We start from the raw sequence: 27,681 nt of genomic DNA, 5'->3' as shown, positions 1-27,681 counted from the left end.
CGAATTTGTTTCTTGGCCGCAGCAAGTATCTTAGCCGGCGTTGGAGCTTAGAGCTGTGAGAAAATCATTAACAAAACAGCGCCCTTAATTACCCTCTCCGTCGCATAATGGAACACTCTGCTAATAATAGTAAAAGTTCTAGCAGCTCTAGAGTTGTCCATTCTGTAGAAAGCGAGGCCTTAAGACGTTATGAAGACGACTGATGGTGTTTTGACTCGATCAACAATCGCCTTGGGTAGTTTGATGTTAACTATGACATCCGATGTGAGAGAATGTATATCTGGGATTGCTGCTTCGTTCTTGAACTTGAGAAACTTTGTAGGGTGAGGAGCGATTCCATTGAGTTCAGTCTCCTCAGCGACTTCCAAAAGTCGCCCCCATATGCCCCTTCTCCCCAAGCCCATTTTCTTTCCAACGTCACTTTCATAGTCGTCAAACATCAACTCACTAACAACGTTCTTTCATTTTACTCCTGAGCTAGGTATGTACAGCACCATGGCCCATGCACGGAAGAAGGAAACTGCATATGAGCGCAACTGCGGGTCGGAACTTCAGGACATCGCAATATTGCACGGAGCACTCCATCAACTGTCGTGTCCTCGACACACTTTGTGCGAAAACGCAAGAGAGAACCAAGACGATCACCGCGTCTGGGACCGATCAGCATGGTCAGTTGAAAGCACAAAATGCATAAGCCGCTGCTCTGGCCAGCTATCGTGCCGTCCAACAAAAGACCGATAGAGCAGATCCACAAAACCTGGTAAAGATTGCTAGTCTTGCAAACAAAAGTTTCGGATCCCTGCTCAATGTAATCGATGACAGCGTCTATGCATAGAACTGTCGAAATGAGGAATCATCAACAAGACCAGCGCCCTGAACTGCTCTCTGGATGATTCGATACGCCACTCTGCTAGTGGCAAGGATTCTAGGCCTACTAGAATCGTCGAGTCTGTAGAGAGTGAGGCCTTGGGAAATTGTAGGGACAGATAAGGATATTGTGTCCCGATGAATGATCCTCATGTGGACAGCTCTGTTCATGCAGATGCAAAACAAAAGGCTCGTCAACTGGCCTACGAGAACGACACTCTGCAGGAAACGATCGTCGAGCTTGCCAGAGAGTGCGGCTCTATCCGGGAGAACGGGATGCAACGTCCTATTCGTCTTGTATACGCGTTCAATCAAGTCAAAGAACACTTCCCAGTGCTGCCGTGGCGACTGAATGATGACTTTCCATTGCTGAAACCCATGCGCTCACATCTTATGCCGACTAGATGTGCGCTGAGAACATTCCAGATGAAAGGTTCGAACAGCGTTCCTCAATTCTGTCATTTGGTAGCGATGGTGGCGACGTAAAGCAACGACGTCCACCGCGTTGACGGCTCWCTACCTACATAGATGGTTCACTAAGTCCTCCGTTTTTCGGTGATCTTGGTCAACACCTTTGAGACATGCTGAACTTGTCTCAATCGACTCTTCACCGTTTGTAGCACAGCTCGTTGAGCTACAGCCCGTTGCCGTCGAACGAGAGATCTTCTCTGCTTCTGTGGCAATGACGAGCTATCTGCCTTTCGATGATGATGTGACCATCCTCCTTTGCCGACGCAGAATGATACCATCGCAGGTCGTGAGTTCGTACGGCTCGCAACTTCCCACTCATGACACCCGCAAGGACAATGAACATCAACAAAAGGAGTCTTGTGCAAGTCCACATGCATCGATTCGAACTTGGACAGATGCCTCAAGAGCTGAAACAAGGCCAGACCAGACCTCTGCTTGCTTGCTTGCTTGGGACAAGTCAACACCGGCAGGCAGTACCTCTGGAATTCTGATCTGTCAACTTCCCGTACGAACGGACAATAGAAGCAGGATTGCCTCCTGGGCCAAAACAAGAACAGTCACTCGATTCTTCCCATCTATCGCCCAAATCTAAACTCGGCTCTAGCAAAACGGTACAAAGCCCTGAGGAAGACCGAGTACCCAACTCCCACGCCACTCAGATCCTTTGCATAACACATTTCCGTCAATCGCACCTGCCAGGGTGGGTATCCTTGTAGCATGACCCGGCCTCCAAAGATGATGAGCAAGTCCGGCTCACCCATGACACTCTCGGAGATTTCGGCATCGATGAGTTCTTGGGAGACTTCCTCGGGGCGGATGGTACCTCGCTGACACATCTCCGTGAGAGTCTTGGTAAGATCCACGAGCGTTTGACGTCCATCAGAGGCATCGAGGAGGAGAATGGTGAGGTGGTTGGGCGAGGATGTGTTGTCGCGGCTGTCGCTTGGAGGTTCGTAGGCGGGCATGTTGGGACTGCGAAGGGAAATGGTGGGCTTGGAGGCATCTTTGGTTCCGTAGTAGCTTGTCAACGTCCGCGTGATCCTCCGGTGGAGATGGGGAAGGCTTGCTTTGAGGCTGCCTGGAGCGAATGTCAGTCTGCAACTTCCACATCAATCTTGGGGAATTATCATATCCCTACCCGTCCGCTCGTATATGCTCAACATCTTCACTCCGCTCGCCGAACYCCACGCAGCCAGCTCACTGGCATCGTCCATCAAGCCCGACAGCCCTTCACTCCCATCCTTGAGCTGCAGAATGACGGACAAATGACGTGGGATCTTGTCCAAATGCTTCACATCTCTCCGGATCAGCTCGGGGGTGCGATGGTGATAGTAGAGGATTGCGAGGGCGCGATCGAGCAGGGCGTGGTAGAAATGGCGGGTGCGGATGTGGAGGGAGAAGAGGGTGTGGATGAAGGTGAAGAGCAGTTGGTGCAGCATCTGCCGCAACGCCGGCCGTACCCGCTGTCGGTGGTGGAAGCGTTGGTCATCATCATGGTCGACATTGTCTTTCGTCTTCACTGGAGGGAGGTAAGGCTGTAGCAACTTTTCGCGTTGTGCTGGAGACAATTTCCGGCCGGTCATCGTGTCTGCATCTTGTCGAAAGGCGGTGAGCTCGCGCTGGCTCGGCATTGCTTCACTATGAGGGTGTGACTGGAGGTGTGCAACGATCAATCTATCAGTGGGTTGGGATGGGTCAGAGCAGCAATTATGAACGAACAATGTCCGTCGACATGTTGGCGGCCGGCTTAAGATTCGCGATGATCGGCGTCGTCACACTTTCCTTCTCAGCCACGCTTCCAAGCCACCGGAGACGCGTCTCGTGGCGTGAGACCGATGGAGCTGGGAGTTTGGCGGTACGGCCCGATGAGACGATCCGCTGGATAGGTATTGATGATCAATGTTAACAGGGTAATGTGATGAATAGGTAGATAGGTGGATGCTGTCTCGACGAAGAAGTGATGTGGAGGTGGAAGTCGCAGTTGAAAGGTCGCCAATAGCACGGCCGCTTGTACGACTCGCTTGTGCTTGTGATGGGACTAGAATTCTCGTCATGTGCATCCCTCTCACTGCCACTGTCATTGTAGAATCAACATGCATCTCCAAACGTCCCTTTGGTTGAATGATATGATATGCTCCTTTATACTATCCCATGCCGCTGCCGGTTCCGCCTCCAAACATGTGTGGTATCTCCAACGTCAGTCAACCCATCCTCCACTATCATTCTCATTTAATCTCCGTCTTTCCCAACGAATCTGCCAAGTCGTCAACATCCTTGTCGGTCTTTGCAGCAACAGGTTCGCTCTCCGCCTCGTCTGCCTCCTTAACAATCTTCTCCTCCTCCGCCTCCAGATCATCCTCGTCTTCATCATCTTCATCATCCTCGTCATCCTCCAACTCATCCAGCTCGTCAACACCCCACGAATCCTCATCATCCTCATCCACTCCTGGGAAGTCCTCGGCTTGCTCATCCTTCCTCTTCTCCAACACTGCCTGCAGCTTCGCAATACTCTCGTCCTCCTCCGCAAACTTGTTTCCGTTCAACTCCACACGCCTCAGTCGTGGCAATGCCGTGCCACTCGCCGCAGCATCCGAAATCGCCTTCAAGCCCTTGGTATCAATCTCGTTAAACTGCAATCTCAACACCTCCAACTTGACATTCCCCCCCTTTGCCAATGCTTCTCCGAGCATTCGTCMACCCCTCGCAGACAGCAAGCAGTCTCCCACCGCCAACTCCTTCACACCACTCCACTCCCCAACAACGGCACTCAACGTCTTCGCCGCCAAGCTCGTAAACGTGTTGTCTTGCATGTCCAACACTTCCAACTCCTTGCACTGGGATAGTCCGTGCTGCAAAAGTGTCGCCATGCCTTCCTGCCGAATGCCATTCTGCACCATCTTCACCGTCTTGACTTTGTTGTTCGCCGTGTATGCCTTGACCCACGCAGCCATACTTCCCGTCTCGAGTCTGTTCCTGCCGCAAATCACTGTCTCCAGCTCCGGAACATCTTCACCCGCTTTCCTCTTCGCCGCCTTGTTCTCCGCCAGCGATACGAGTGCCTCGGCCACAAGTGTGCCCGCCGCGGGTCCCAGGCCGTTGTTGTTGAGGTAGAGATGTTGCAGACTCGTGCACTTGCTCAAAAACGGTCGCAGCGGCYCGACGGTGTTGAGGCCAAACGCATTATCGTTCAAGTTGATGGTGTGGAGCTTGGGACATTGCAGCAGTGCGGTCAAGAGAGCATCCAGAGCCTGGGGAATCTCGGAGAGGAGGCGTCCGGTGAAGAGATCGGCGAGGTTGGCGACTTGAAGCTCGCCTTGGGTACGAAGGAGCGCAGAAAGGGCTTCCGCTGCGGGGACTCCGATGGTGTTGCCCTCGAGTTGGATTTCGGTGATGGAGTTGGGCGTTTTGAGCGGCTCGATGTGTGCTTCCAAGTCGGCCGCCGTGTCCAACTTGAGCGCGCGGCCTTTGAGCGAGAAGACGGTCATTTTCGCGAAATGTTTGTTGCAAGAGGGATGTTTTGTGGAGGGGTTGTTAGGGGAAAGATGGTTTGTTTAGATTCATGGTGGGGTCGACATAATTTGTTAGAGCCACTTTGACTTTTTTGTTGAAGATAATGAACCCCTCGCCTCGTCGGACTGTTTCACAAGAAACGAGGCCAACTGTCGGCAGTGCTGTCACTTTCGTAAAATAGTATGGAGGCCGTGTTTCTGGCTTGATGTTCCTGCAAGAAGAGAGAGATAGGATCTTCATCATTCTAAAACTCCCGAGGCTTGAACCATGCCGAGATCTTTCGAAAACTCAACTCGTCAGTCACCGCTTGTTGAATTGTCGCAAGAACCCGAGACCCAACCAGCAATGCTCTCCGGCTAGCAATCCATACATTATCAGTCTCAAGGATGTTTATGAGCCCATGTCGAGACATGGCTACCTTACTACCTTACCCCAACCCTAACTGGTCCCCACTACATATTGGCGAATCCGACCAAACAGTCGAAGCAGACAGTGTAATTATGAATACAAAGGTTAATGCTTCCCCACTTGACACGCTGGCAATGACTCGGCTAAAAAACGATCTGCTTGTTGTGGCCGAGAATGGTCAAAGCATGGCATAGCTTGGGCGAATCGATGGACCTCCAAGTCCATGCATGAGCTTTAGGTAACCCAGGTTCCATTCGAGCGACTCGGATATAAACGGAAGACTCTGCCACGGATGCTGGCGCGGGTTGCGCGGCATTTGTGAGCCAACCATATCAGCAGCTGCGATATAAAGAGAACGATTGACGCTGCCTTGGATTCCTTTTCTGCACAGCAGCAACAATGACGAGTGGAGAAGTCAGGGCGACAGCCCAGCACGGATCCGTCTATCCTCTTCCATACCAGTAAGCTCGTCTCCTTCCCGCGCCAACGACACAACACTGACTACTTTCGCCAGTGATGGAGAAAGACAGCGTCTGAAGAAGCAGCACAACGGCCTGATGGGAATCATGCACAACGAGCCCATCCACTCTCCAATCTCATCTTTGAGACCCAAGAAGATTGTGGACGTGGGCTGCGGGATAAATGCAGACATGACGATGTACTTTGCCAAACGGTTTCCCGATGCTCAGATATACGGGGTAGATTTAGCCCGCGTCGATATGCCCAGGGAGCAGATCCCTCCGAACGTGGTCTTTATCCAGGGAAACATCACCACACTCGTCAACTCCGATCCGAGACTGGCAAGCGGATCGGTGGATTTCCTATACAGTCGATTGCTCGCGTCCGGGATGCAGGATTGGAGGGCATACATCCAGTGCGTAACCTCTCTCCTTCGAGCGGGTGGTATCCTCGAGATGCACGACCTTGCAGGCCTCACTTTGATGGAGGGCGAGGTGCCTGCTTTCGAGGAATCAAAGTGGAGTAGGTACTACCGCGAAAACGGTGTGAAGAAGTTGGGTTTGGACATGGAATTCGACAARGCCGACGTCATCATGAAAGGCCTCGGGTTGAAGGACGTAAGCATCAAGCAGTATCGCCTACCGTGGGGAGCGGCAAAGGAAGAATCAGAGCATGCATGGGACTCCGAGGGTAGAGCACAGTGGTATGCCGCATTGGTCATGTTCATGACGAATCTGGTATCGGATGAGGAGCAGGCTGTACGAGACGAGATCCTGGCCGAGTTCCATGGACAGGCTTCCCCGCCGCGGGAGGGATTGTATTTCCCATTTTACGTTGCTTGGGGAAGCAAGCCATGAGCGGTGCTGTGGAGGGTGAGATGGTCGCAGGGTTCCGAGAGTGAGGCGGGTTCAATCTTTGTAGATACTGGCGCTTTCAAACAGGGCGACGATCACCAGTCTGTCAACGATCGAGCATCACGTAGTTATTGTCATGTTCAGTCAAAGGAAGAAGATGCCTCGTGGAATGTCTCGAGGATCTCGCGCTAGAACAACCCTGCCGGCGATCTCTTGGCAATAAACTTCATGTCGCCGCCGCCTCTCTCACCCATCACCCAAACAATCATTTGGTCGCACTTGCAAACACCGGCACTCCACCACACACCAGAGATCGCCGCAATGACATCTCTCAAGCGATCTCATGCTGCGACTGGCGAGGGTACAACATTGTCCAGCAAGACATATCTCCGCACCCTCAAATCTGGAAAGGTGCAAAAAGTCGTGCGCGAGCTCTACCTTCGCCAGGATATCCCGTGCTCGTCGCATCTATGCACGGTATGCATCGACTTGGCGCCTGCTGGATTCAATGGGCGAACTGAGCCGACTGTCCTCTCAGCCACTCCCGCTGGAGTGAAACAGTATCCTCAAGGCCATTACCTCGTACCCGACACGAATGCATTCCTCTCAGCAATGGATCTATTCGAGGCAGAGGGAGTTCTTCAAGATGTGGTCGTGCTCCAGACAGTGTTGGAAGAAGTTAAAAACCGCTCTCTACCTCTGTATCATCGTCTGATAGCCTTGACGAAAAATGAGGGGAACAGATTCTACGTCTTCTTCAACGATTTCAGGCTCGAGACGTATGTCGAGCGACAGTCTGGGGAGACGATCAATGACCGCAACGACCGCGCAGTCAGAAAAGCATGCTCATGGTATGGGGAGCATCTGGCGCAAGCAGTAAAGGCCCGGAACAGTGCTCGCTGCCCGGCGATTGTGATGCTGTCAGATGATAAAGAGAATCTGAGAATATCCCGAGCTGAAGGCTTGACTGCCTCAAATCTTCACGATTATGTATCGGGGCTCCCAGAAGCGGATAAGCTGCTAGATATGGTCGCATCAAGCCGAGATCAACGAGCGGCACGAGATGCACGGACACAACTTCTCTATCCAGAGTACATGACCATGTCTGCGATGATTACAGGCGTGAAGGCGGGTGTCCTCCACCAGGGAAACTTCAGTGTATCGCCATACAACTATCTCGAAGGATCTGCTCATGTCCCGGCATTCGATCGACCTTTAATAATCCAAGGACGGGAAAACAGCAACCGTGCTGTATCTGGCGATGTTGTCGTTTTGGAGGTATTACCCAAAGATCAGTGGAAAGCACCGTCAAGCAAAGTTATTGAAGAAGACGACGTCACCAAGAACGACAACGCGGAGAATGAGGACGAGTCCAGCGAGGGGATCATCACCGAAAAGGAGCGAAAAGCTTTGCAGGAAGAAGTCAAACGTGCGCATGGCAAGGTCAGCGAAGGGAAGCCTCAGCCCACTGCGAGAGTGGTTGGAGTCATCAAGCGGAATTGGCGGCAGTACGTTGGTCACATTGACAAGGACTCTGTCAAATCTGGCGCAAAGCAAAGCCGTTCCCAGCAGACCGTCTTCCTCGTTCCAATGGACAAGCGCATACCGAAGATTAGAGTACGTACCCGTCAGGCTGCTGAGCTGCTTGGAAAGCGTGTGCTGGTGACCATCGATTCTTGGGATCGCGAGTCACGCTACCCCGTTGGCCACTTCATCCGTAGTCTGGGTGAATTGGAAACCAAGGGTGCCGAGACGGAAGCGCTGCTATTGGAATGGGATGTGCAGTAYCGGCCCTTCCCCAAGACGGTACTGGACTGTCTGCCGGCTGAGGGCCATGACTGGAAAGTACCCGCAGATACTGCAGATCCGGGCTGGAACGGTCGTAAAGACTTGAGAGACCTTCTCGTATGCTCCATCGATCCTCCAGGATGTGTCGATATCGATGATGCTCTACACGCCATCAAGCTTCCCAATGGCAACTTTCAGGTCGGTGTCCACATTGCAGACGTATCGCACTTTGTCAAGCCAAACAATGCAATGGACAAGGAAGCTTCACTGCGCGGTACCACAGTCTACTTGGTCGACAAGCGGATTGACATGCTTCCCATGCTCCTGGGTACGGACTTGTGCTCGCTGAAGCCGTATGTTGAACGATACGCCTTTAGTGTTCTGTGGGAGCTGGACCAAAATGCAGACATTGTCAATGCCACCTTCACAAAGAGTGTCATCCGAAGTCGGGAGGCATTCAGCTACGAACGAGCACAACTTCGAATTGACGATGCTTCCCAGCAGGACGAACTCACCCAAGGCATGCGATACCTCATGATGCTCTCCAAGAAGCTGCGAGCGAAACGAATGGCGGCTGGAGCGTTGAACCTCGCAAGCCCAGAAGTACGCATCGAGACTGAAAGTGAGACTTCCGACCCCGTCGATGTCAAAACCAAGCAGCTCCTCGACACCAATCAATTGGTTGAAGAATTCATGCTTCTCGCCAACATCTCCGTTGCCGGAAAGAACTACGAAGCCTTCCCGCAGACCGCACTACTTCGTCGCCATGCTGCACCGCTCAAGACCAACTTTGAAGAACTCACCAACCAGCTCAAGGTCAAAAAAGGTCTCGAACTCCGCACAGACACTTCAAAGGCCCTCGCCGACAGCCTCGACACCTGCACCGATCCCACCAACCCTTTCTTCAACACCCTCGTCCGTATCCTCGCGACTCGCTGCATGATGAGCGCCGAATATTTCTGCTCTGGTACACAAGCCTACCCCGAATTCCGCCATTACGGCCTCGCATCGGAGATTTACACCCACTTCACCTCACCCATTCGAAGATATGCGGATCTCGAGGCCCACCGGCAATTAGCGGCCGCCATCGACTACGAACCGTTGGATCCCTCGCTACAATCCAAAAGCAAATTGGAGGGTGTGTGCAAGAACATCAACGTCCGCCATCGGAATGCGCAAATGGCGGGTCGCGCCAGTGTAGAGTACTACGTCGGACAGGCGTTAAAGGGGCGCATCATCGAGGAAGAAGGCTTCATCATGCGCATTTTCAGCAACGGTTTTGTGGTGTTTGTCCCACGATTCGGAATTGAAGGACTCATCCGCTTGAGAGATTTGGGTGCAGGCGGAAAGGAACCCGAAGGCGTCTTTGATGGGGAGGATTACTCATTGGAGATTAAGCGGGAGGATGGTTCAAGAAAAGTCGAGCTGTTCCAAAAAGTTCAAGTGCGAATCAGTGACGAGGCGGAGGAGAGCACTGGAAAGCGGAAGATTAAGCTCCAGTTGGTTTGAGGCATGTTGGTTGGGGGTGCATCCGAGCCACACACCAGATCGTCACCCAAGATGGGGAGTGAAGGTTTGAGGGATGGGCAGCCACGCTCATCGAGTAGGTTGGACAGCAGTCAATATTACACGCGGCGTTTAGTTAAGAGTGTGTAGGGAGGACGAGTGTAGCTGGCCAATGAATGTCACTTGGCCCGCTGGCGGATGACACGTCACACACCACTACACGTGAACGCTGTCAACGAAGAAGCATGCTCATGGAACGACATATATCAGGCGTGTCTGTCTTGTGTCATATTTGATCTTCATCATACGTTTTCATCATCCCAACCTAACCCACAGATGGACAGGGCAAGGAAGGGCATTGAGATGAGTTTGCAGACTCGTATACCGCTGATACCAAACCCCAACATTGCATACGCATTCGCATCGCATGCGCCACGCCTTTCCGGTTATCTAACTATCCACCCAACGCCAATCAACATGCAAAGCATCCAATGCAGTGCGATGCGAACTAATTCAAGAATCAAAATCGAAAGAGGGAAGCAGTAAAATCAATCTGGGTATCGTCCACGGCGTCAGGTCCCGCTATGCTATTAATGCCACCGGAAACTTCAAGAAACACAATCATGGCCCCTGAAAAGACTAGGGCAAATTGCAAACGCAAAACAACAGGCGTGTCGGCTCCAGGCGCTGTCTTGTTGGAGGGAAAGAGCCGAGAGTATGATGTTACGCGGATCGATGGAGAATGGAGAATCGAATCGATGCGTCGAGATTTCGAAATCTCTTAAAAATATGACGAGCCGCTGGTAAGCTCGCCAGACGMACGGTGTACCTGGCCGTGCAGAGTTGATATGGATGCGGTGATGTGGCGAATAATGGCGGTGTAGAAAGATCAAACCTTGATCGAGAAAGAATTGCAAGCCACGGCAATCACTGATAGCCATAATTCTGGGGCAAAGATCCAGGAGCGGACCAGCCTTGCATTCCCGGCTGCTGACCAGCACCCGTTTGTGGCGCCATGTTGAACTGACTCGGATTCTGCTGATACATGCTGCGGGCCATGCCGGCGTAAGCTTGATTGCCCATTTGGTTCATCTGCGGATATCCCATTCCCTGCGGCGGCATCTGTGGCGGCGGCATGGGTGAGTGATGTTGTTGCTGTTGCTGCTGCTGCTGGCCGTACGCCGAGACATGGGACTGCGACTGCGACAGTGGAGACGGTTGCGGCTGAGGGGGAGGCCACATCTGATTTTGATTGTAGCCGCCGTATGACGGTGTCTGACGATGTGCCGATCCGCCCATGTTCATTGCGGGAGAGCTTTGATGCATCTGAGGCTGAGCTACGCCACGATGCATGGTCTGAACAGGTGAGGTCATGGCTTGTTGCTGATGTGAGTAGCCGCCGTAGTTTTGCGCCATCATTTGTGAGCTCGACATTTGATCCTGCCCACGATGTTGACTCATACCAGCCACGGCTTGCGGGCTTTGCAAATCTTGCGGCGCCACAGTGTTCATATCGGATGCCCCTTCGGTGGTCGGTTGCTCATGTGGTCGTCGCCAGTAGTCATCGAGGTACTTGTGACGATGTTCCCGCGTTTGACTAAGCTGCTTGTTGTACTCGGCAGCCTGGCCGGCTTGCGACAGGATTTCATTAGGATTGCTAGATTGAATCCGATCGTGATATGGGGGACCCGCAATGTCCTGCCTGGGTCGAATCACGTTTCCTCCCACGCCGCCAGAGCGTAAGTCATCGGCTTGGATGTGGATCATAGACAGCGGCGCAAGCGACACTGGGCTCATTCCAGGCGGTTGACCATCAAATCCATGCCCAGTATTGCTGTAGATGATTTCGCCCTGGGGAAGAGAGGTCAAGGCGTTGGCGTGACTCGCCTCCGCAGCTGCCTGTTCTCGCGCTTTGGCAGCTCCCGGACGTTTCTCCCCAGCGGCGTCCTCCTCGGTGAAGCCCTGTTTAATGGCCTTTGCCTCCCAGTAGTCGTCCCGCACACGTCTGCCGCCTTCAATCAGACGACTGCCAAACTGCCTAAACATGGAGCGAGCCGTGACAATTGCGATTTGTCTGGACCGGTATGAGTATGGCAGGATTTCCTGTTGGATGAGGTTGTCCTTTTCCGGCTGGTTGGCGATGATCTTGAATAGCGACCGATTCTTATTGAATAGCAGATAGGAATCGCGGTAGCCCAAAACACGAGCACATTCGGTGGCAAGCATGAATAGCTTGTCGCCTCTGTTGGGGACTTGAAAGGTCCGGCACTTGTACTTGCGGCCATCTAGAGCGTATCCATCCCGCGAGACTTTTGTCTCGCCATGCTCGTCGACTTCGCGTGGCAGATATTCGTCGCCTTCTGGTCCAAGTTGATCGGTGGTATGATCGCGCACAGTCGGCAGCGCCTTGATCACCGCTGGTTTTGATGCCGACCCGGGTGTGGACCGCTGTGGCGATGCCTGACTGGGCGAGCCGTGCGGAAGCGATTGCGTGCGAATTTGCGGCGTTTGCACGGCGTGCGGGGGAACGGTGGAGGCGAACGACATTGGACTGTCGCTGGTTTTCAGTTTCGAGGCCTTGTTGGAAGCGGTCTTGGCGTCATCTGCGAGCAAATTAGCACGACATGCGCGATGAGCACCGCGGCTGGCGGACCGAACGAGACAGTTTTCATGCGGTGGGGGATGTTCATGCGGTGGCGGAGGGAGAGCTATGCTGTGGAGGAGGGGATATGCATGGTACGTACCACCTGCGCCGTCGTCTGAGGGCTCTCTGCTGCGCTTGATTCCGCGCGGACTTGGCTGCGAGAGGAGATTGGGTGCGATGGTGGTAGCTATAAGAACATGGCATCGTCAGCACGGGTTCCAGCATGAGGGCGGCCACGAGCGTGGCTGCTTGACAACCGGCTGGCCGCCGTCGCGCTGTCGCGGGCTTGCCTCGCATGCGGCGACGTGTCACACGGCATATCACGGCGACCTGGCTGGGGAGCACAGGGTGATGGCGACAGTGGGGAGATGGTCGGGGAGCTTWCAGTTGAGAATGGACGCGGGATTGACGGTCTCCTCGTCCATGGCAACGCGGTGTAATGTAGGCAGCGATGAAGAAGAGGGGCGATGCGACACGGCCAGCATCACAACCCACTACCTGGCGTGGAGGCGCCAACGGCCGGTAAAGTGCAGTCGTACAGCGCGCGGCGGGCGTCAGCGGTCGTGTCTCGAAGCGGGCGCGGAGGCGGTGAGGCGAGGTGCGCGCAAAGGGACAAAGCTCAGCCGGACGCGGGCGGTCGGCCTGTCGCTGGGAGCTGCGCGCGCGCGTCGTCGACGCGGTGGGTCTCCGCCGCTGGGTGGGTTGGGGCGGGCTTCGAGATCGATATTCGGTATGAAGGGCAAAGATCAGGGTAGAGCAAGGCCCAAGGCGCGGGTGGGCTTCTAGCTTCGAGACCAGGGAACGGCTGACGGCACGATCCCAAAGTTCCAGATAAGCTCGCGGTTATGCTGGAGAACCCTTGCCCGCCAGACCACAAACTGGGACTTGCAGTCGAGGAGATTGTGCGCCGGTGGGCAGACGGACGTGACGACGGGCGGCACGCACGCAAGGGCAAGCTGAGCTGGGCCGGGCTGGGCTGGGGCTGGGCTGGGAGCTGCAGATGGGAAGAGGTGTTTGTTGGTCGAGGGAAACGAGGGCCGACGAGCGGCGATGCGATGCGCCGAGAGCAGGCGTAGCACAAGACGACAAGGCCCGAGAAGGAATTGAATTGAGCTCCAGTTGTTTGCAAGGTCACGGTCGCAGGGCCAAGCAAAATCAAGCGCGCTTGGACCGCGCGTGCTGTGGTGGATGACGAAGGGCGATAGATGAGTGGACGATGGTGCCCCGCGCTAAGGATGCGGCAGAAATATTAGCTGTCAGCTCTCTGCGGTCTTCGTCGTCGAGCTCGCCGCCGTAAGCGCAACGACACAATCACCACCATGCCTCGCACGGGCTTCCGCAGCAACTCCTTCGTCCGGCAGCGTCGAGGAGGGGAGCGTGATGGATCGAATCAGGGTGGAGGATCGAGACGTAGCTTCACCTCAGCTGGAAGCAAGGGCGGCCGCCCCGACTACCAGGCCCGTCGACGAGATGATTATTGAATGCACTTACTGGAAGTCGGTGAGTTACGACTATACAGCGCGTGCCGTCTGATAGGCCGCCAAGTGGAGTCGCTCGCTCGCCGTGGTCGTGGTAGCGAGCGCAGCGTTATACCGCAGCGCCAGCACGCACRGGCGGGGCCACTTGTCGGTGGAGAGGCAAGGTATGTGTACTCGTGGTGCGTCTGCGCGTCTGCAGAGTCCCTCTTGTAGTGTGTGACAGTGGACAAATGGTCGCCAGGTCGAGCATAGGGCGCGAGGTCTGATTCGAGTGCCACTCCCAACTGACTCCAAGGTTGGAACTGTGATCTTCGTTCGTGGTTGAACCGCGCTCCGAGCCGTTCGATTGAGATCTCTCTGCGATCAGGATGAGGGATTGTTATTGGAACACGTTGCAGTCTGCACGAAGACGGCACCGACTGCAGAGAGGGTAACTTGCACGCGTAGACTTGCGGGGCCAATGGGCTTATAATCGCTGCACGGCCTGCCTCGCCAGTGACCTGGCCGTCCCGCCGCCAAAGCATGGTTGCGCGCCGCGTGCATGAGGTTGTATCGGATCACCGACAGCGATCGTGCTTGTCCCCCATAGCGTGGGCATAGCGTTGATAGAGAGCATCCAACCCTGCAGCAACACCTCCACCGGACGGACCGCCACAACCAACCGCAGTGCTGCATTTGCCCCCTCTGGACCACTCCCGCCCTCCATCCTCCGGCATGTTTTGCTCGCCAAACAATGCAGCACGTCAGTAATCTTCTCGCACAGTCGCCGTATTGTCGCAGCTAGAACAGAGCTATGCTCCCAAGCACGGCATGCGCCAACCAATCGAGTCCGTGGACGCACCAAACGAGGGGCGATTTCGTCACTGGGCTGCTATTTACATCGAAGCTCCTCCAACGTCTTCCCCACGCTTTACGTCCCCGTATCGCCACGATCGCACTGGTGACTGCTCTGCCCTCTGCTCTGACCCTGCTTTTCCACCACTCAAACCCATGGCGCTTCATCGCCATTCCCCCTCAAAGACGACATGATCATGGCGCAGTGTGGCTGCATGGCCCAATGCAGATAGCCGCCCGTTTTGCCTGGCTAGGTGATCGACCGTACTTCAAACCACGCGCAGGTCTCTCGCGCGGCATGAAGCTACCTCCGGCCCTTCTAGCACGTCCCGTGCCGCCCAGATGCGCATCGGGAGGGTGTGTGCTCTCGACACGTACAGACAAGATTGACACGGAATGTGGCTTGGCCGTCTTGCAGAAGTCGGGTAGCTCCTGGAGTCTATCTCATCACGGCAGCACGACCAAAAGCTATCGATGATGCAGGCACTGGTCTCTGGGGAGCTCACTTCCAACGGTATTGCACTTGGCGCTGTACCAAGTCCACATGGCATTGTTCGGGTAGCCGCTGCTGCACGTTTGCAACGTGCATGCAAACGCATATGCGTTGTGAACAGTCACCGTCCCGCTGTTGCATACGGAATCACCAGTCGGAGCTAGAGGGATGTTGCCCTTGCGCGCCGCGTCAACCTAGTCAACCTAGATGGCCAGATCATAGCTCTTGAAAGTTGAAACGCCAAAAGGCAACGCATCAGCGTCCAAACCTTGATCACACGACATCGACGGCTTCCGGCGTGCCATGCCGGCGCGGCGGACAGCTTCACTCGCCTTTCATCGTATAATGCGAGCGTTGCCGCCTACAAATGTCTCAGATGAACAACCAGCTTACGAGCATCGCTGTGGCTGAGCCAGATGATCCTGGATGACCTCTCGACACACAATGTCGCTGCAGTGAATGCCTCGATGCGGGACCTTCTGGTCGTGCTCGCAGCCTTTTATTGGCCGCTTATCATCCGAGGAACCCTGGTCGACATCACGTCGTCGATCTAAGCGCTATCTTGAATACTCCTCTTTCGGCCTGGGTTACCAGTTTTATTGCTCGAGATCACGAGGCGAAGTAGATGCAGGATTGCAAATTGCAATGCTCGAATGCATCACCACTCACCGCCATGTTTGAGAAATCAAGATCCGAACGCGTCTCTTCTTCTCAGCCCCGTCTTGCAACCAAGGTAACGTGGAGTCGTCTCTCTCAACTTCCTAGCGTGCCCGTCTCCGCATGTGTAACAAGACACCTTGCACTCTCTCCCACGCAAAGTCTACATAGTCTGGGGAACAAACCAAGGCAGCAAGTTTGCTTGAGTCATGCACGTTCGTTGGCGGCATGCCGCGACTACCGGGTTGCTACTTTGAGCGCTCGTCCAAAGGTTCATCAACATCTTCATGTCAATCCTTCCCGCTGCAGGTCTCCGACTTGCAGCATGCATGCACGTTCGAAACGCGGCGATACGTACTGTTCACGAATAGCGTCGTCAACTTTAGCCAACAGTCGACAGGGACATCAACCGGCAATTCTCCCGGAGAGTATTGTATATTATATCACATGCCAACAATTGGTAATGGCTCCACTTCACGAATTGCGCTCGCGGATCCATCCCGGCGGGTCAGAGTCGGTGATGGGTGGTCTGGCTCGGTTAACTGACAACTTGCATGCATTGTGCGATACTGTCAACGTTCCCGCTTCTCGTTGCCTTCTTTTCTGATGCGTTGGTTCCTGGAAGGCTCACGATTCTCGTCAACTTGCGTGCCGTTGCGCTGTGCGAGGAAGAGAAGCATCTCGTGTCGTGTTACTTTAACTTGCACGGGGTTGTGGGGGATCTCGGACTTGCACTACCTTACCTTACTATTGATCAGGTGGGCTTAGTTTGTCATTGTTTGTARATCTCAAATGGCATGCTTGCCGATTTTCACTCATGCAAATTGAATGTGATATAGTGCAATGCCGCCAGCTGACCTGGCGTCTCGTTTACAAGAATTGCCAAGTGGCAAGCGAGAGCGGAGCTGACATGACAGAACGAGTATTCTATGATCAGTGGGCTGTATGAAGCGGAGCCTGATGAATGTGAAAGCGAGTCATGCAATCAAGTCAAATACAGGATCAGGATATTTGATATGAAGTTTTGGCAAGTCCTCTGCTCCTGTTAAGCAGACCTAGTTAAAGCTGATTTGAACACTCACAGTGGGCTCGCAGCCAGCTGTAAGCCAAAAATGCAAAAACAGGAAAAAAAATTAAGCGTAGTCGCTTAGATGTAGGTTGCATCGATTTTATCAATTGATAGAACCACCCTACGTGAGACTGATGATAAAGTCAGTCTTTGGTGCAAGGATCCAGGCGGTTGGTAGAAGCTTACCTCGAACTCACAGCCTCCAGATATCAAGATAGAAGTCTGGCGCGCTACCATTGCGCCAGCAGGGCGAGCTGCATGTCCATGGCCACTTCTCGAAAGCGTTTAGTGCCTAGGATTTTGAAGCCGAAAATCTGTCTTGCAAATTATATCCTCCGACAAAGTGAAAGTTGATTAACCGTCTAAATCTCGTGAGCTGARCGATCATGGTGACGATGTATCGACACTGCAGTACACTTGGCGTCAGCTATACCTAGTAATCCGTGGGAACGGGTCGGTGGGAAATAAGTTTGCGGTGTCTCTTGGCAGTAGGACGTCGAATCAACAAGGCTAGTATAGAGCATAGTTTCAGCAGCTTCAACATTAAACACTGAGCACTCACCCCACTCAATCACTATCAGGCTCGTCGAGCGCCTCGTCCCTCAACTCTCCCCTCTCCTCTAGATGCTCCAAAGCATCCTCCATCGGCTCGTCGTCCGAGCCATCACTTCCTTCCTCGTCATCTACATCATCGTCCTCTGCATCATCATCCTGCTCGTCGGCATCTTGATTCATTTCTGTGTCGTCATTCTCAACGTCGTCCGCATCGTCTGCATCTTCTTCGTCAGGTTGCAGCGCCTCGCCATCATCACCCTTGACCTTCTTCGCAGGCCGCTCAGCTGCGTCGGAGCCGTGATCGATGAGGACAATAGGATCTCCATTTGTCGCTCCCGGGCCTGAGACCGCCGTGGATGCCTCTGCACCTTCATCATTCTCTCCAGGTGTAGCGGCTGCTTTCTCCTCCTTGACTTTGCGTCTGTATGCATTTCGCTTATCGCATTGAATCTCGTTGTATTCTTTGATGCGATCATTAGTGAAGTGTCCCCTGAGATGATCCACAGGACAATACGTACTCTTCAACTCCGCGTCCAGCCTAGGCAGGAACTCCTCAAGTTCAGCATCCTTCAGTGCAGCCATCACATCCTGCGGTAGAATGGTCTTCTTGCCACCCGCTTGTGCATTGTCATTGGAGCTGCGAAGTTGTTAAATATATTCTTCGAAAGATCGCCAGAGAGAAAACGCGATGCATGCTCGTCGACCTCGACCTCGTTCAAGACTCACTTGGATGCTATGTAGCTGACGAATACAGTGGCACTCTTGTGTAAAGCCAGCAGTGCGTCCTTGTGTATTTGTGTGTTGGCCGGCAAAACTCCCTTGGCGAGGCGTGCAATCATGGATTTCGGCAAGCTCAGATCCTACAAGACAGACGGTCAGCAAGCGAATTCAGACCTGCGGCCGCAAGGTCAACGTACATCGACGCTCAATCCCTCTCGCTCCTTGTCCTTGGTGGCTTTGACCGGCGGAGTTTCTGTGACATCTTCGGGTCCATTGGAAGCCGTCGAGACGTTGCTCTTTCGTCCGGGCATAACGAAGACTAGTCCGTGTCAATTCGTTGTGCGAGAGGCTGATATGCACGATTGTGGATGATGTCGGAATGATCAAGATGGAAGTTTTGTCTTGGTTCATAGGGCGACGCGATGGGGTAGTCGCGCTACGTTCGCGAACTCCGCGACTGCCGGCCCGTGCGCAATGGATCTGCCGACGAAGCGACGGCACTCTTTCCTCCCACTAAGTAACTTACCACACCTTCATCGACACCTCACACGTTGTTCATACCAAGCTTTCCATGGCTCCACGTCCAGCAGTACCACAAGCAATGTCGAATGCTTAACCATGGCCATGATACGACGCAGCGACCGGTTTTTGCCCCAGTCGGCTATGAACGGCCAGGATTTTCGACAGCACCATCCTAATTGGGTCTTATATTTCCCAGGAGTATCCACGACCGCATCTTTCTATCCTCTTAAGCTACTGGAGACACGTTTCGCGTTGTAACAAGCTTCGTGACGGTACGCCTATCGGATGGACAAGCAAAATAGCTCGTATGGAGCGCAGCGAAAGATGGCGTCCATCACTGTAGCACTGTGAGCTACGATTGTAAGAGCTTTGCGATCAAGCGGAATCGCTGCGGGTATTCCCAAGATAAGTAATACTTGTCTTCGCGACTTTAAATCTACCGTGGTWTCGTGGAAGCTAAAGATAAAAATTGATGCGAATTGTTGCCATATACTCGGCTTTGGRACATGCTTTGAGGACGAAAGTCTGTAGCACAAGTCGACAAACTTATACCTCAGAACCCCATCCCCATCTTCATCTCCATCTCCATCTCCACATACACCTCTCAACATTATTCTCCTCTCCATGCTCGCTGCACAGCGCGGAACTTCTATATTCCACAATCTTCATGCATAAGAAAAGTACGACTTATACGACGGCCTTGAAGCAGACCCAAGTATCACCTTGAGACGGGCACTTCAAAATGAGCAAGAGCTCTCCTCATTTMGGTGCCCCTTATTCAAAGGAGGACATTTTGCAAAGCATGAGTCGGCCCTCGTCGGAGACTTGGATGGGTCTTGCAACTTCGATGTGGATTCGCCAAGCGCTCAAAGACCTCCCGGAAGAAGGTTCGAGCCGAGCAGAAATGCAGAGATTACTTGAAGAGAGCGAAAGGTTTTCGCCCAAAGTCCCCAACTCTGAGGCCGCATATAATCTTACCAGGAAGGACTCGTGCGTTGATGACGATGTCGCAACCAAGGGAATGTGTGAGCCTGCCCAAGATCATGCGAGCCTGTCCCGGGATGTATCTTCAGCGCAAACGAAACATGCTGCGTTGCTTACCATACCCTCCCACCACCCCAACAAGAACTCCGTTGATGACGATTTGGACGAGACTGCAATGTTCAAGTTCGATTTGCGCGGAACCACCGGCTGTCATGAATTCAAGCTTTGGATGGACGAAGCTCCAGATTGGTTGAATCCGGTTCGTTCAATCGAGTTTCTTCACCAAACATGGATCTACACGGAGGATACTGCGACATGGTCCGCCATCAACGACAGGAGCACCTTTTCCCTCTTGTCCGACGGGAGAATCCAGATCAGGCGGCATGAAAGTCTGAGCGAAGGCGAGAAATGTCATTGTGATGATGAACCCGAACAGGACGACGACGAAACGAACTACAAAGTTCCATATACCGTGGCCGACTTTGCCCGATCTATCGCTCAAGATGACTCGGAGCTTCTTCGCTGCGCTTCTGAGTTCGTGGTATCCCGTGAATGGGACGGGCAAAAATACGAGGCCATTCTTTGTGAGAAATGTAGGATGTCTCTGTTCTATGTCCGAAGCTCTCGAGAACGAGAAATTAAGCAGGTACCGGCGCCCATGGCATGCTTACCTTCTGAACCTCCCCAAATCCCGCCTAAATCATCGGTCAGAGGCTCGAGAAAATTCTCATGGAGTAACAGTGAAACACTCCATTTCGAGCAACCGCTTGACCACCAGCCTGGCTCTCCGACACCAAGCACGCATGATGATACTTGGTTAGTGCCGTTGAAAACGAGTAATGATACTTGGCTTCTGCCATTGGAAGTGGCCTTTCCTTCGCCCATAACGACCCCGGTTACCTCTTCTCCGTCTCTGGCGTCTCCGCAAACGGTTCCGCATTCAATCCCGTACGAAGCACTTCCTGCTCCCCCATCTAACATCCCAGAGGAGAAACCAATCAGCGAAGATGTCACCGCGTCACCATCGCCTCAGGGACGGAAGAGCCTCAAAAAGTCGGAAAGGACTCTGGCCAATCGACTCTCCAAGGGCTTGTCGATGAAATTCTCAAGCCGGAACTCGGGAGGGAGGGGCAGCGATGGCTTGAATGATGAAGAGGGCGAGCCAGTGCCAGCCCGGGTTTCTAAGCGAAACTCAGGCATGTCTTTTGCTTCGTTTGCTTCCTCGGCACGGACCAGTGGTAGTAAAAGGTCCATTGGAGCGAAATTTCTTGCCGGGTTGACGGGGAGTAAGACTCCAGCTTGACTTTGAATCTTATGCACTCTCTGGGTTGGAATGTAGCTAGGTATTGATGATAAATAATGGACGACATCTCATTCACATTTTTTTGCGCCCGTTGATTTGCAAGGACCCATGATCCCACCACGTTCAGTTCATTGAGAAATGATCAGGTACATGTATCTAATGACCTGACAACGTCACGACCTCATGCTGTGTTCTCTACATTTAGCAGATGTGCCGAGATTCGAAYGGCTACACAACTTGAAAGCACCTTTTTCAAACCAAATAACTCCCAAAATCGACAATGATAGCAAGTAGTCTCCGAGCGTACCGCGAGCAGAACAAACCAAGCACGGAATTCGCTGCTCTTGCCGATTTTCTCGATGTTGAACTTCTTGAAGCCGAGAGGCGATTCCGAAGGAAAGGCCACGAGATTATTTCTCCGAGTCCTTCTATCATCAACACTGGTCTACGAGAAAGAAGTGTTCAGATGGGTCGGCGGAGAGAGATGGTGTGGGAATGTGAGAGGAACGGTGTGAGGGAACTCTGGCCGCATTACATGAGAGGGCGGAAGCGCGTCGATGGGGAGGTGTTGGATAGATTGATGGATTTGAGACCCGAGGCTAGGATTGGAGTTTTATTGGGGAAGCAGTGAGGATGAGAACTCAAGGCTTTTTATTCATTTAAGAGTTCGTAGTGTGGTGATTCTGAGCGTCGAACCACTCCCTTCAAAAATAGCTACACTCGGTGCCAGCTTGGAGATAAGCTTATGGTGATTAGCCCGCGTTCTGCGATCGCACGTGAACTCTTCTGATCTTACATTGCCGTCCGCTGTCCTGGTCTTAACTATGCTCCCGATCACCCAGTAGCGAAGCTGCTACTCCACGCGAGCCAAGCACATACAAGTACTGTCAGGTGACCCGCGTGACATCCTCCAACGTCGAGGCATTCTCTTCGGTCGCGGCACCACTGACCCGCCTGCTTGATTTCAGTCCTTTCCATCATTCCATTTCATCATCTGGCAAGACCCGGAGCTCCCAGACCAGGCACACCACTAAAGCGCTCCTCACGCTCCGTCTTGAAGTTAATTTGCACGTAAAACTGCTTGCTGTCCTCGTCGAACCATTCCCAATACTTACCATCCCGGCGATCAATCTCCCTGGCCTGAATCTTGAAGCCACACGTCTCGTACGGCTCCGCAGCCACCAGAAGGTACTGAAAGTTCTTGTCCGGAGGATCCTCGACTTTCTGCTCGTAGGCGCTCATGAAGCGAACGAGGGGAGTCACACCCTGTCCAATCTCGGGATACTGGAGGGTGAAGAGCAATCCCTCCTGTCTTGTGATGGGTTCACGGGTCTTGGTGACGCTGTATCCTGGCCGACCAATCTTCACCGTATTCCTCTTCACCTGAATGGCATTTGCGCCGGTGTAGCCTTCTCCCTCATTCTTCCTTCCCATCTGCGCATCTTTGGCGGCGCGACGTGCGAGGTTGGTTTGATGCTTGCGACCTTGGGTGTGTGCGAGATAGGAGCCATCATTCTGGTGGACCGTCAAACATAGACGACATTCGAAGCTTCCGACGTGGTTTTTGAAGAAGTAGGGATCTTTGTCCAGGTCAATCGTCTCGAGCGCGAGTTTCCGGAGACGTTCTCGCCGATCGGCATTGGTCGCGGATTGCGAGGCGACACCACCACCTCCGAATTTGGAGCCCGCTCGATTTTGATAGTCCATGGTGTGGAAGGTATGTTTTGTGCAGGTGGATGGTCGAGATGGAACAACATACCATAGGTCGACGCCAAGCCTATCAGCAGATCTGTAGGGCTGACTGTCGATCTCCGAGCCGAGCTCCTGCCGGATGCTTCGCCACCTGGACCCCTACATTCCATCACCGCATCAGCCACTCCATCTACGTCCCCTCCATTGCAACAACGCCATCACCACTCTTGCTGATAATAACACTATACCTGCATCATGCCTCCCATACCGGGCATGATGCACTGGCATAGTCTCCTCGCGAGACATGCCAAACAACTCAAGCAGGCCTTGGCCAAAGGAGCTGCCGCCATCGATGCTCAGCTCTCCGGCCAGGCCCAGCGAGCCGCCCAACTCGAGCCAATTCTGGTTCGCAACACACCCAAGCACCCGCTCCACCACCTCGCAAAGGTCCGCCAGACCCAGTCTCGATGGTACTCCACCGCTCGGCGGTCGGTGAATGAGACTGCTCGACACTTTACCTCGTCCGCAGGCCAATCCGGTGCCAAATACAATCGATCTGCCTTCCCCAAGTCCCGTGTTAGCGGGTACATTGCTCAGTCGTCTGGTCGAGCACCATTCGCATCTACGCTGCGGCCGAACCTGACGGGTGGATCACTGGGACGGACTGCCGGCGGATATGCCCTCGGCGTTTCGGGTCGTGTAGGAGGAGCTCGTTTCTTCTCCCACACCCCCGCCAGCAATGCACACGTCATCCAGAATGTCTCCCAGGCCGTCCGAGCATTCTTCATCTCCGGTCAGAAAGCACAATTTGATGGTATGGGTTCCAACGGTGAGAAGCGCTTCAAGGCTGTCTCTACCCTCCAAGAAGAGACGGGCCGCAAGATGCGCTCTCTCCCCAAGGCCACCCCTGGCTCCCGGATTGAGTTCCTGGTCAACCCAACCATCACCGCCTTCACTCCCCTTGGCGCCGTCGCAGGCTACTCCATGTCTTCGGACTCCCTGGAGCATGTCGACCACTTGAACACCGACGGTCTGGTTAATGCCCTCTCCGTCGACTTTTCTCGTGCTCTCAAAGATCTTGCGGCAGTCCTCAATGACCTCAAACGGCTCTCCGCATTGGGAGATCTTCCCATCACGTACGAGGGATCCAGCTTATGCGTCCACTTCCCCGGCTGCGACGCCGAAAGTGTAGAGCGTCTTTGCGAGGGACTCAACGTTCAACGCGGGAATGTTATCCAAGATGAGGCGTTTGACTCTTTCGCCGGGACTGAGATTGCCATGTTGTTTCCCTTCGCCCCGGGTGAAGCTTCGGAATCCGATGGCGCTGAGTTCTACTGCGAGCCCGTCAAGATGCCGCAACGACACGTCATCAGTCTAGACGATATGATTACCCCGTCACACACCGCCAGCGAAGGTGACTACTCCACACGGTCTGAAAGCGGTTATGTCGACATCCTCGCGGAGGAGGCTGAGCAGCATCACAATCCATGGATGTCATCCAAAGGTAGCTATCAATCGATCCACTCTGGGAGTTACGGATCCGAGAAGCACAGTCCATTGGAGTACCAAGGATTTGAAGGCATCTACAGGTTCATTGAGGAACTAGATGCCGTTCGAAATTGAGAAGCAATTTATTGGGAATGGCGTTTTTACCTGGAAGGGAATGAACGATAACATGGCTACTACCTTGAGGCTAAGACTGATATCCCCCCCACTCTCCCGCAAACTCGACAGATACTGCGGGCACGAAATGCGTTTTGTTTCCTTTCCTATGTAGACAGACGAAATCGAAAGGAAACCTTCGATGTTACATTGTTCATCTTGAACTTCGATAGACTTAATTCAGGTGATGGTGGCAGTGTCACGCTGCGTGAGAGATGTATCAGATGAGGATTTCATTGCGAGCCGCTTGCTTCCACCACGTCTCGGTCTGCAACCTGTTGAATCGTCTCGTACCACGGCTGCATACACACTCACTTCACCAATCGATGTGTACCCCTTCTCACTTCCTAACTCCGTCTACAGACAATAAAGCTCGGCAAACGAACCTCATATCCCACGTCCCTTCTCGATGCTCATCATCACTGGTCCTCACCAACGCTTCATAGTCCAATTTCAACGGATTCAACCACTCCGTCGCCAATTCCAACGCTTCGCGCTCAGCTTTCTTCGTCGCTGATACCGGTCTAGCGGGATTTTCATTGGTCGACGGAATCGCAACCACCAGTTTTCCCTGGGAATCTGCTTTCGTCTTGGGCGGGAGACCTCTCATGCGTAAGAGCATGATTAGAAGGTCTGCAAAGTGGGATCCTTGAGGCCATAATGGTGGAGATTCGGTTTCTCTGTCGTTCGTTTCGATCTCGTGGAAGAATTCTGCCATGCGCTCGATACAGTTTAGTAAAAGGACTGAGGCAATGAAAGTCCCAAATCGGGATACTTGTTGGCGTTGGAGGAGTCGGCGTTCCAGCTCATTCGTGATGGATTTGCCGAGAGTTGCGCTRCGGGACTCGAGAGATGACAGGATTTGGGCGCGCAATATGGGTATGTTTTGAGGGAGCAGCTCGGGATGTGATTCTTCCGGAGGCAGTCGGATGTGAATCTCGGAATCATCTTTTCGAGTCAAAATCCTAGTCAAAATCCAGAGTTCGACGACGTTGCGGAGAAGTTGGTGTTGGAATGTGTAGCTTGTGCGTGCAGAGTTCGTGGAGAGGGGATCTGATGTTGTTGCCTCGCTCTCTTCTTCACGCAGTAAAGTCTGGGCATGTTGAAGAGTGGCCTTTAGGAAATGAGAGGGCTCATGGTCGATATGACAATCAAACAAACGGCCGATGTGCTCCTCGAGCTTGGACGACACAACAGCATCTTCTTCCAGGAGATACACCGGAGGACTCTCCATGTGCGCTTCAAACTGGGCTCGCAATACTAGGTCCGGATCGTCACCACCGTATGCATTCCTTGCGTTTTGTTGTCGAGCCAGGTTGTTTTGGTTGTACCTCCTCGCGGGAAGACTGATGTAGGAGTCACTGCCTGAAGAGAGCCGTACCTCGATTGCAGCGTCGATCGAAATATCTTCCAAGCCTTGAGATGCACCGGCTACTGCGCTCTGGGCTCTATTGGTGAATAATGCAGCAGACCACAAGGTGAATTCGTCCGCCAGTCTTGTCCGCAAACACGACCCCTTCCACAGGCGGGCAGATCCTACAACTTTACAAGCATTGCATGGTGTACCTTCCGAGCACGGTTTCTTCAGCATACGACATCGGATACAGGCCCCACGCTTACGGGTTTCTTGGACCTCTTTCCGACGATCGTCCGAGAACCTGCTGCGTACCTTGGTGTCATTTCGAAGAGGTCCAAAACCGGACATGGGTTGGTTAGATGCCGCCATAGCATCGGAAAGACTGCTCGGGAAGGTGTGCGCAACTGTGACACCATCTTTTGGGAGGAAACTCATGGGTTTCTTCGCCTTTGCCATGATGTTCCGGAGACTGTGAGATGATGGATACAACTCAATCGGACCGTTGCTTGAGACCCACGACATTGGCTCATGGTCGTCGTCAGCAGGTAGGCTGGTAAATCCAATGGGCCTGGAAATAAACTGTGAGATTCCTGGTGGCGAAGTATGGGTAGAGTCTGCTTCGGATGGCTTGTGCGAGTCGAGCTCCTCTCTCCTGTGCGCATCGTGACTTTCTAGMGCAGGGTCAAGATTGTCCTGCCGTACTATCTGCTCTAGCTGCTCAGTTGCGGCGGATGCTGTTTCCACTAGCGGTGCCGCCGAGCTGGTATTCAGCGTAGAAGCATGGAATGTGGACGACTGCGCATCTTCAGCATTGGGAGCGGCTGGTGCTGCATCGACTGCTTCTCTGAGCTGGGAATACAATTGCCCGTATGGATTTTGTTGGTCGACCTCAGGCGTCTTCGGTTCAACTTCGACATCCTGGCGGGATTGGACATGGGCAGAAATGTCGAGCTGCCGTCTTGAAACTTCGGCCAGTGTGTCAAGTGCAGACTGTTGCTGCACTTGATGGAGTACTGGTGATAGCGTTTCTCCTTGCACTTCTGATTCCTTGCCATTGTCCGCCAAGCCAGTGGATGGAGGGTTCTCGTCTTCCCGAGAAGGAGCTGTTGGATTCTGTTGTTGAATTGATCGATAGATGAAGGTTCGCTCAAGCTGACTTGTGTGAGAGCAGCGCCGTAGCAGATGGCTCATCAGGCTATCGACCCTGCCTTTGGGGAAGTTTTCTCCGCATCTTTTGCTGTTGATCTGTCAGTCCACGCTGAGAAGTCTCAATGTAGCATCTTCCCGAATGGACTGAACCCCAAATCCCAGCCGCTATTGCTTCACGCATACAAAGAAATGAGACCGATAAGGTGATACGCCATCCTTCACTGCCTTTCTTGAGGGTGGTGAAGAATGATCAAGACCTACCAAGTGTGGGAGTATCTGTTGCTAGTGTCGGAGCATTTGGCGCCCCTTGCAAAGTATTCGCTGGAAGACGGTCAGCCGTCGAACGGGCGCTTCCAGGACAATAGATACGCGCCTGACAAGCGCATTCGGCCTGCGGCCCATGACGGGCCTCGTTCAATGAGATGGTCGGCAGAATCGTTGGTATGGAAGGTTGGCGGTAATGGGCTGCGGTGGGAAGGCGGTGTAGCTCGGAAAAAGTGCCGTGAACTGCAACATCAGGGTCCAGCGGGAAGTCCCGTCCGGTACCTTATGCTCACACCAAATTCTGCTTTCCGACTTCACGCCAGCGGTTACCCTTACCTTCCATACTTCCCTCTAGGCCGAGGAACCTAATGGCTACCTCAACGGAGAGATGCTCAAGCAGTTCTTCGATGTCTCGGGAGATCTTCCCAACTTTGT

At 53.3% G+C, this 27,681-nt stretch overlaps 10 protein-coding genes; 4 read left to right on the top strand and 6 right to left on the bottom strand.

The window, feature by feature from the left end:
- Positions 1-1,913: 1,913 nt before the first annotated feature.
- On the bottom strand, positions 1,914-2,921 carry RCC_08375 (related to NUS1-putative nuclear undecaprenyl pyrophosphate synthase; the record flags this gene model as incomplete). XM_023773626.1 has 2 exons in its annotated part: positions 1,914-2,416; positions 2,477-2,921. 2 exons carry the CDS (start codon positions 2,919-2,921, stop codon positions 1,914-1,916), a joined length of 948 nt encoding a protein of 315 aa, XP_023629394.1.
- A 642-nt stretch (positions 2,922-3,563) lies between these two features.
- Positions 3,564-4,823, bottom strand: RCC_08374 (related to ran GTPase activating protein 1; the record flags this gene model as incomplete). Its single annotated transcript, XM_023773625.1, has 1 exon — positions 3,564-4,823. One exon carries the CDS (start codon positions 4,821-4,823, stop codon positions 3,564-3,566), a length of 1,260 nt encoding a protein of 419 aa, XP_023629393.1.
- Positions 4,824-5,655: 832 nt separating this feature from the next.
- Positions 5,656-6,572, top strand: RCC_08373 (uncharacterized protein; the record flags this gene model as incomplete). XM_023773624.1 has 2 exons in its annotated part: positions 5,656-5,717; positions 5,771-6,572. The coding sequence occupies 2 exons, from the start codon at positions 5,656-5,658 to the stop codon at positions 6,570-6,572; spliced, it is 864 nt and encodes a 287-aa protein (XP_023629392.1).
- A 318-nt stretch (positions 6,573-6,890) lies between these two features.
- On the top strand, positions 6,891-9,866 carry RCC_08372 (probable mitotic control protein dis3+; the record flags this gene model as incomplete). Its single annotated transcript, XM_023773623.1, has 1 exon — positions 6,891-9,866. The coding sequence occupies one exon, from the start codon at positions 6,891-6,893 to the stop codon at positions 9,864-9,866; it is 2,976 nt and encodes a 991-aa protein (XP_023629391.1).
- Positions 9,867-10,790: 924 nt separating this feature from the next.
- On the bottom strand, positions 10,791-12,410 carry RCC_08371 (related to nuclear localization protein NPL6; the record flags this gene model as incomplete). The annotated part of the gene is made up of 1 exon (XM_023773622.1): positions 10,791-12,410. One exon carries the CDS (start codon positions 12,408-12,410, stop codon positions 10,791-10,793), a length of 1,620 nt encoding a protein of 539 aa, XP_023629390.1.
- Positions 12,411-17,605: 5,195 nt separating this feature from the next.
- Positions 17,606-18,624, bottom strand: RCC_08370 (uncharacterized protein; the record flags this gene model as incomplete). XM_023773621.1 has 4 exons in its annotated part: positions 17,606-18,054; positions 18,112-18,230; positions 18,320-18,453; positions 18,511-18,624. 4 exons carry the CDS (start codon positions 18,622-18,624, stop codon positions 17,606-17,608), a joined length of 816 nt encoding a protein of 271 aa, XP_023629389.1.
- Positions 18,625-19,577: 953 nt separating this feature from the next.
- On the top strand, positions 19,578-21,122 carry RCC_08369 (uncharacterized protein; the record flags this gene model as incomplete). The annotated part of the gene is made up of 1 exon (XM_023773620.1): positions 19,578-21,122. One exon carries the CDS (start codon positions 19,578-19,580, stop codon positions 21,120-21,122), a length of 1,545 nt encoding a protein of 514 aa, XP_023629388.1.
- Positions 21,123-22,112: 990 nt separating this feature from the next.
- RCC_08368 (probable splicing factor 3a subunit 2) lies at positions 22,113-22,829 on the bottom strand (the record flags this gene model as incomplete). Its single annotated transcript, XM_023773619.1, has 1 exon — positions 22,113-22,829. One exon carries the CDS (start codon positions 22,827-22,829, stop codon positions 22,113-22,115), a length of 717 nt encoding a protein of 238 aa, XP_023629387.1.
- A 240-nt stretch (positions 22,830-23,069) lies between these two features.
- RCC_08367 (uncharacterized protein) lies at positions 23,070-24,437 on the top strand (the record flags this gene model as incomplete). Its single annotated transcript, XM_023773618.1, has 1 exon — positions 23,070-24,437. The coding sequence occupies one exon, from the start codon at positions 23,070-23,072 to the stop codon at positions 24,435-24,437; it is 1,368 nt and encodes a 455-aa protein (XP_023629386.1).
- Positions 24,438-24,816: 379 nt separating this feature from the next.
- Positions 24,817-27,384, bottom strand: RCC_08366 (uncharacterized protein; the record flags this gene model as incomplete). XM_023773617.1 has 3 exons in its annotated part: positions 24,817-27,070; positions 27,244-27,303; positions 27,356-27,384. The coding sequence occupies 3 exons, from the start codon at positions 27,382-27,384 to the stop codon at positions 24,817-24,819; spliced, it is 2,343 nt and encodes a 780-aa protein (XP_023629385.1).
- Positions 27,385-27,681: the final 297 nt, after the last annotated feature.

This window comes from Ramularia collo-cygni, assembly GCF_900074925.1.
Source record: "Ramularia collo-cygni strain URUG2 genome assembly, contig: RCC_scaffold14, whole genome shotgun sequence".
NCBI lineage: Eukaryota > Fungi > Ascomycota > Dothideomycetes > Mycosphaerellales > Mycosphaerellaceae > Ramularia > Ramularia collo-cygni.
This window is presented reverse-complemented; position numbering and strand designations above follow the sequence as displayed.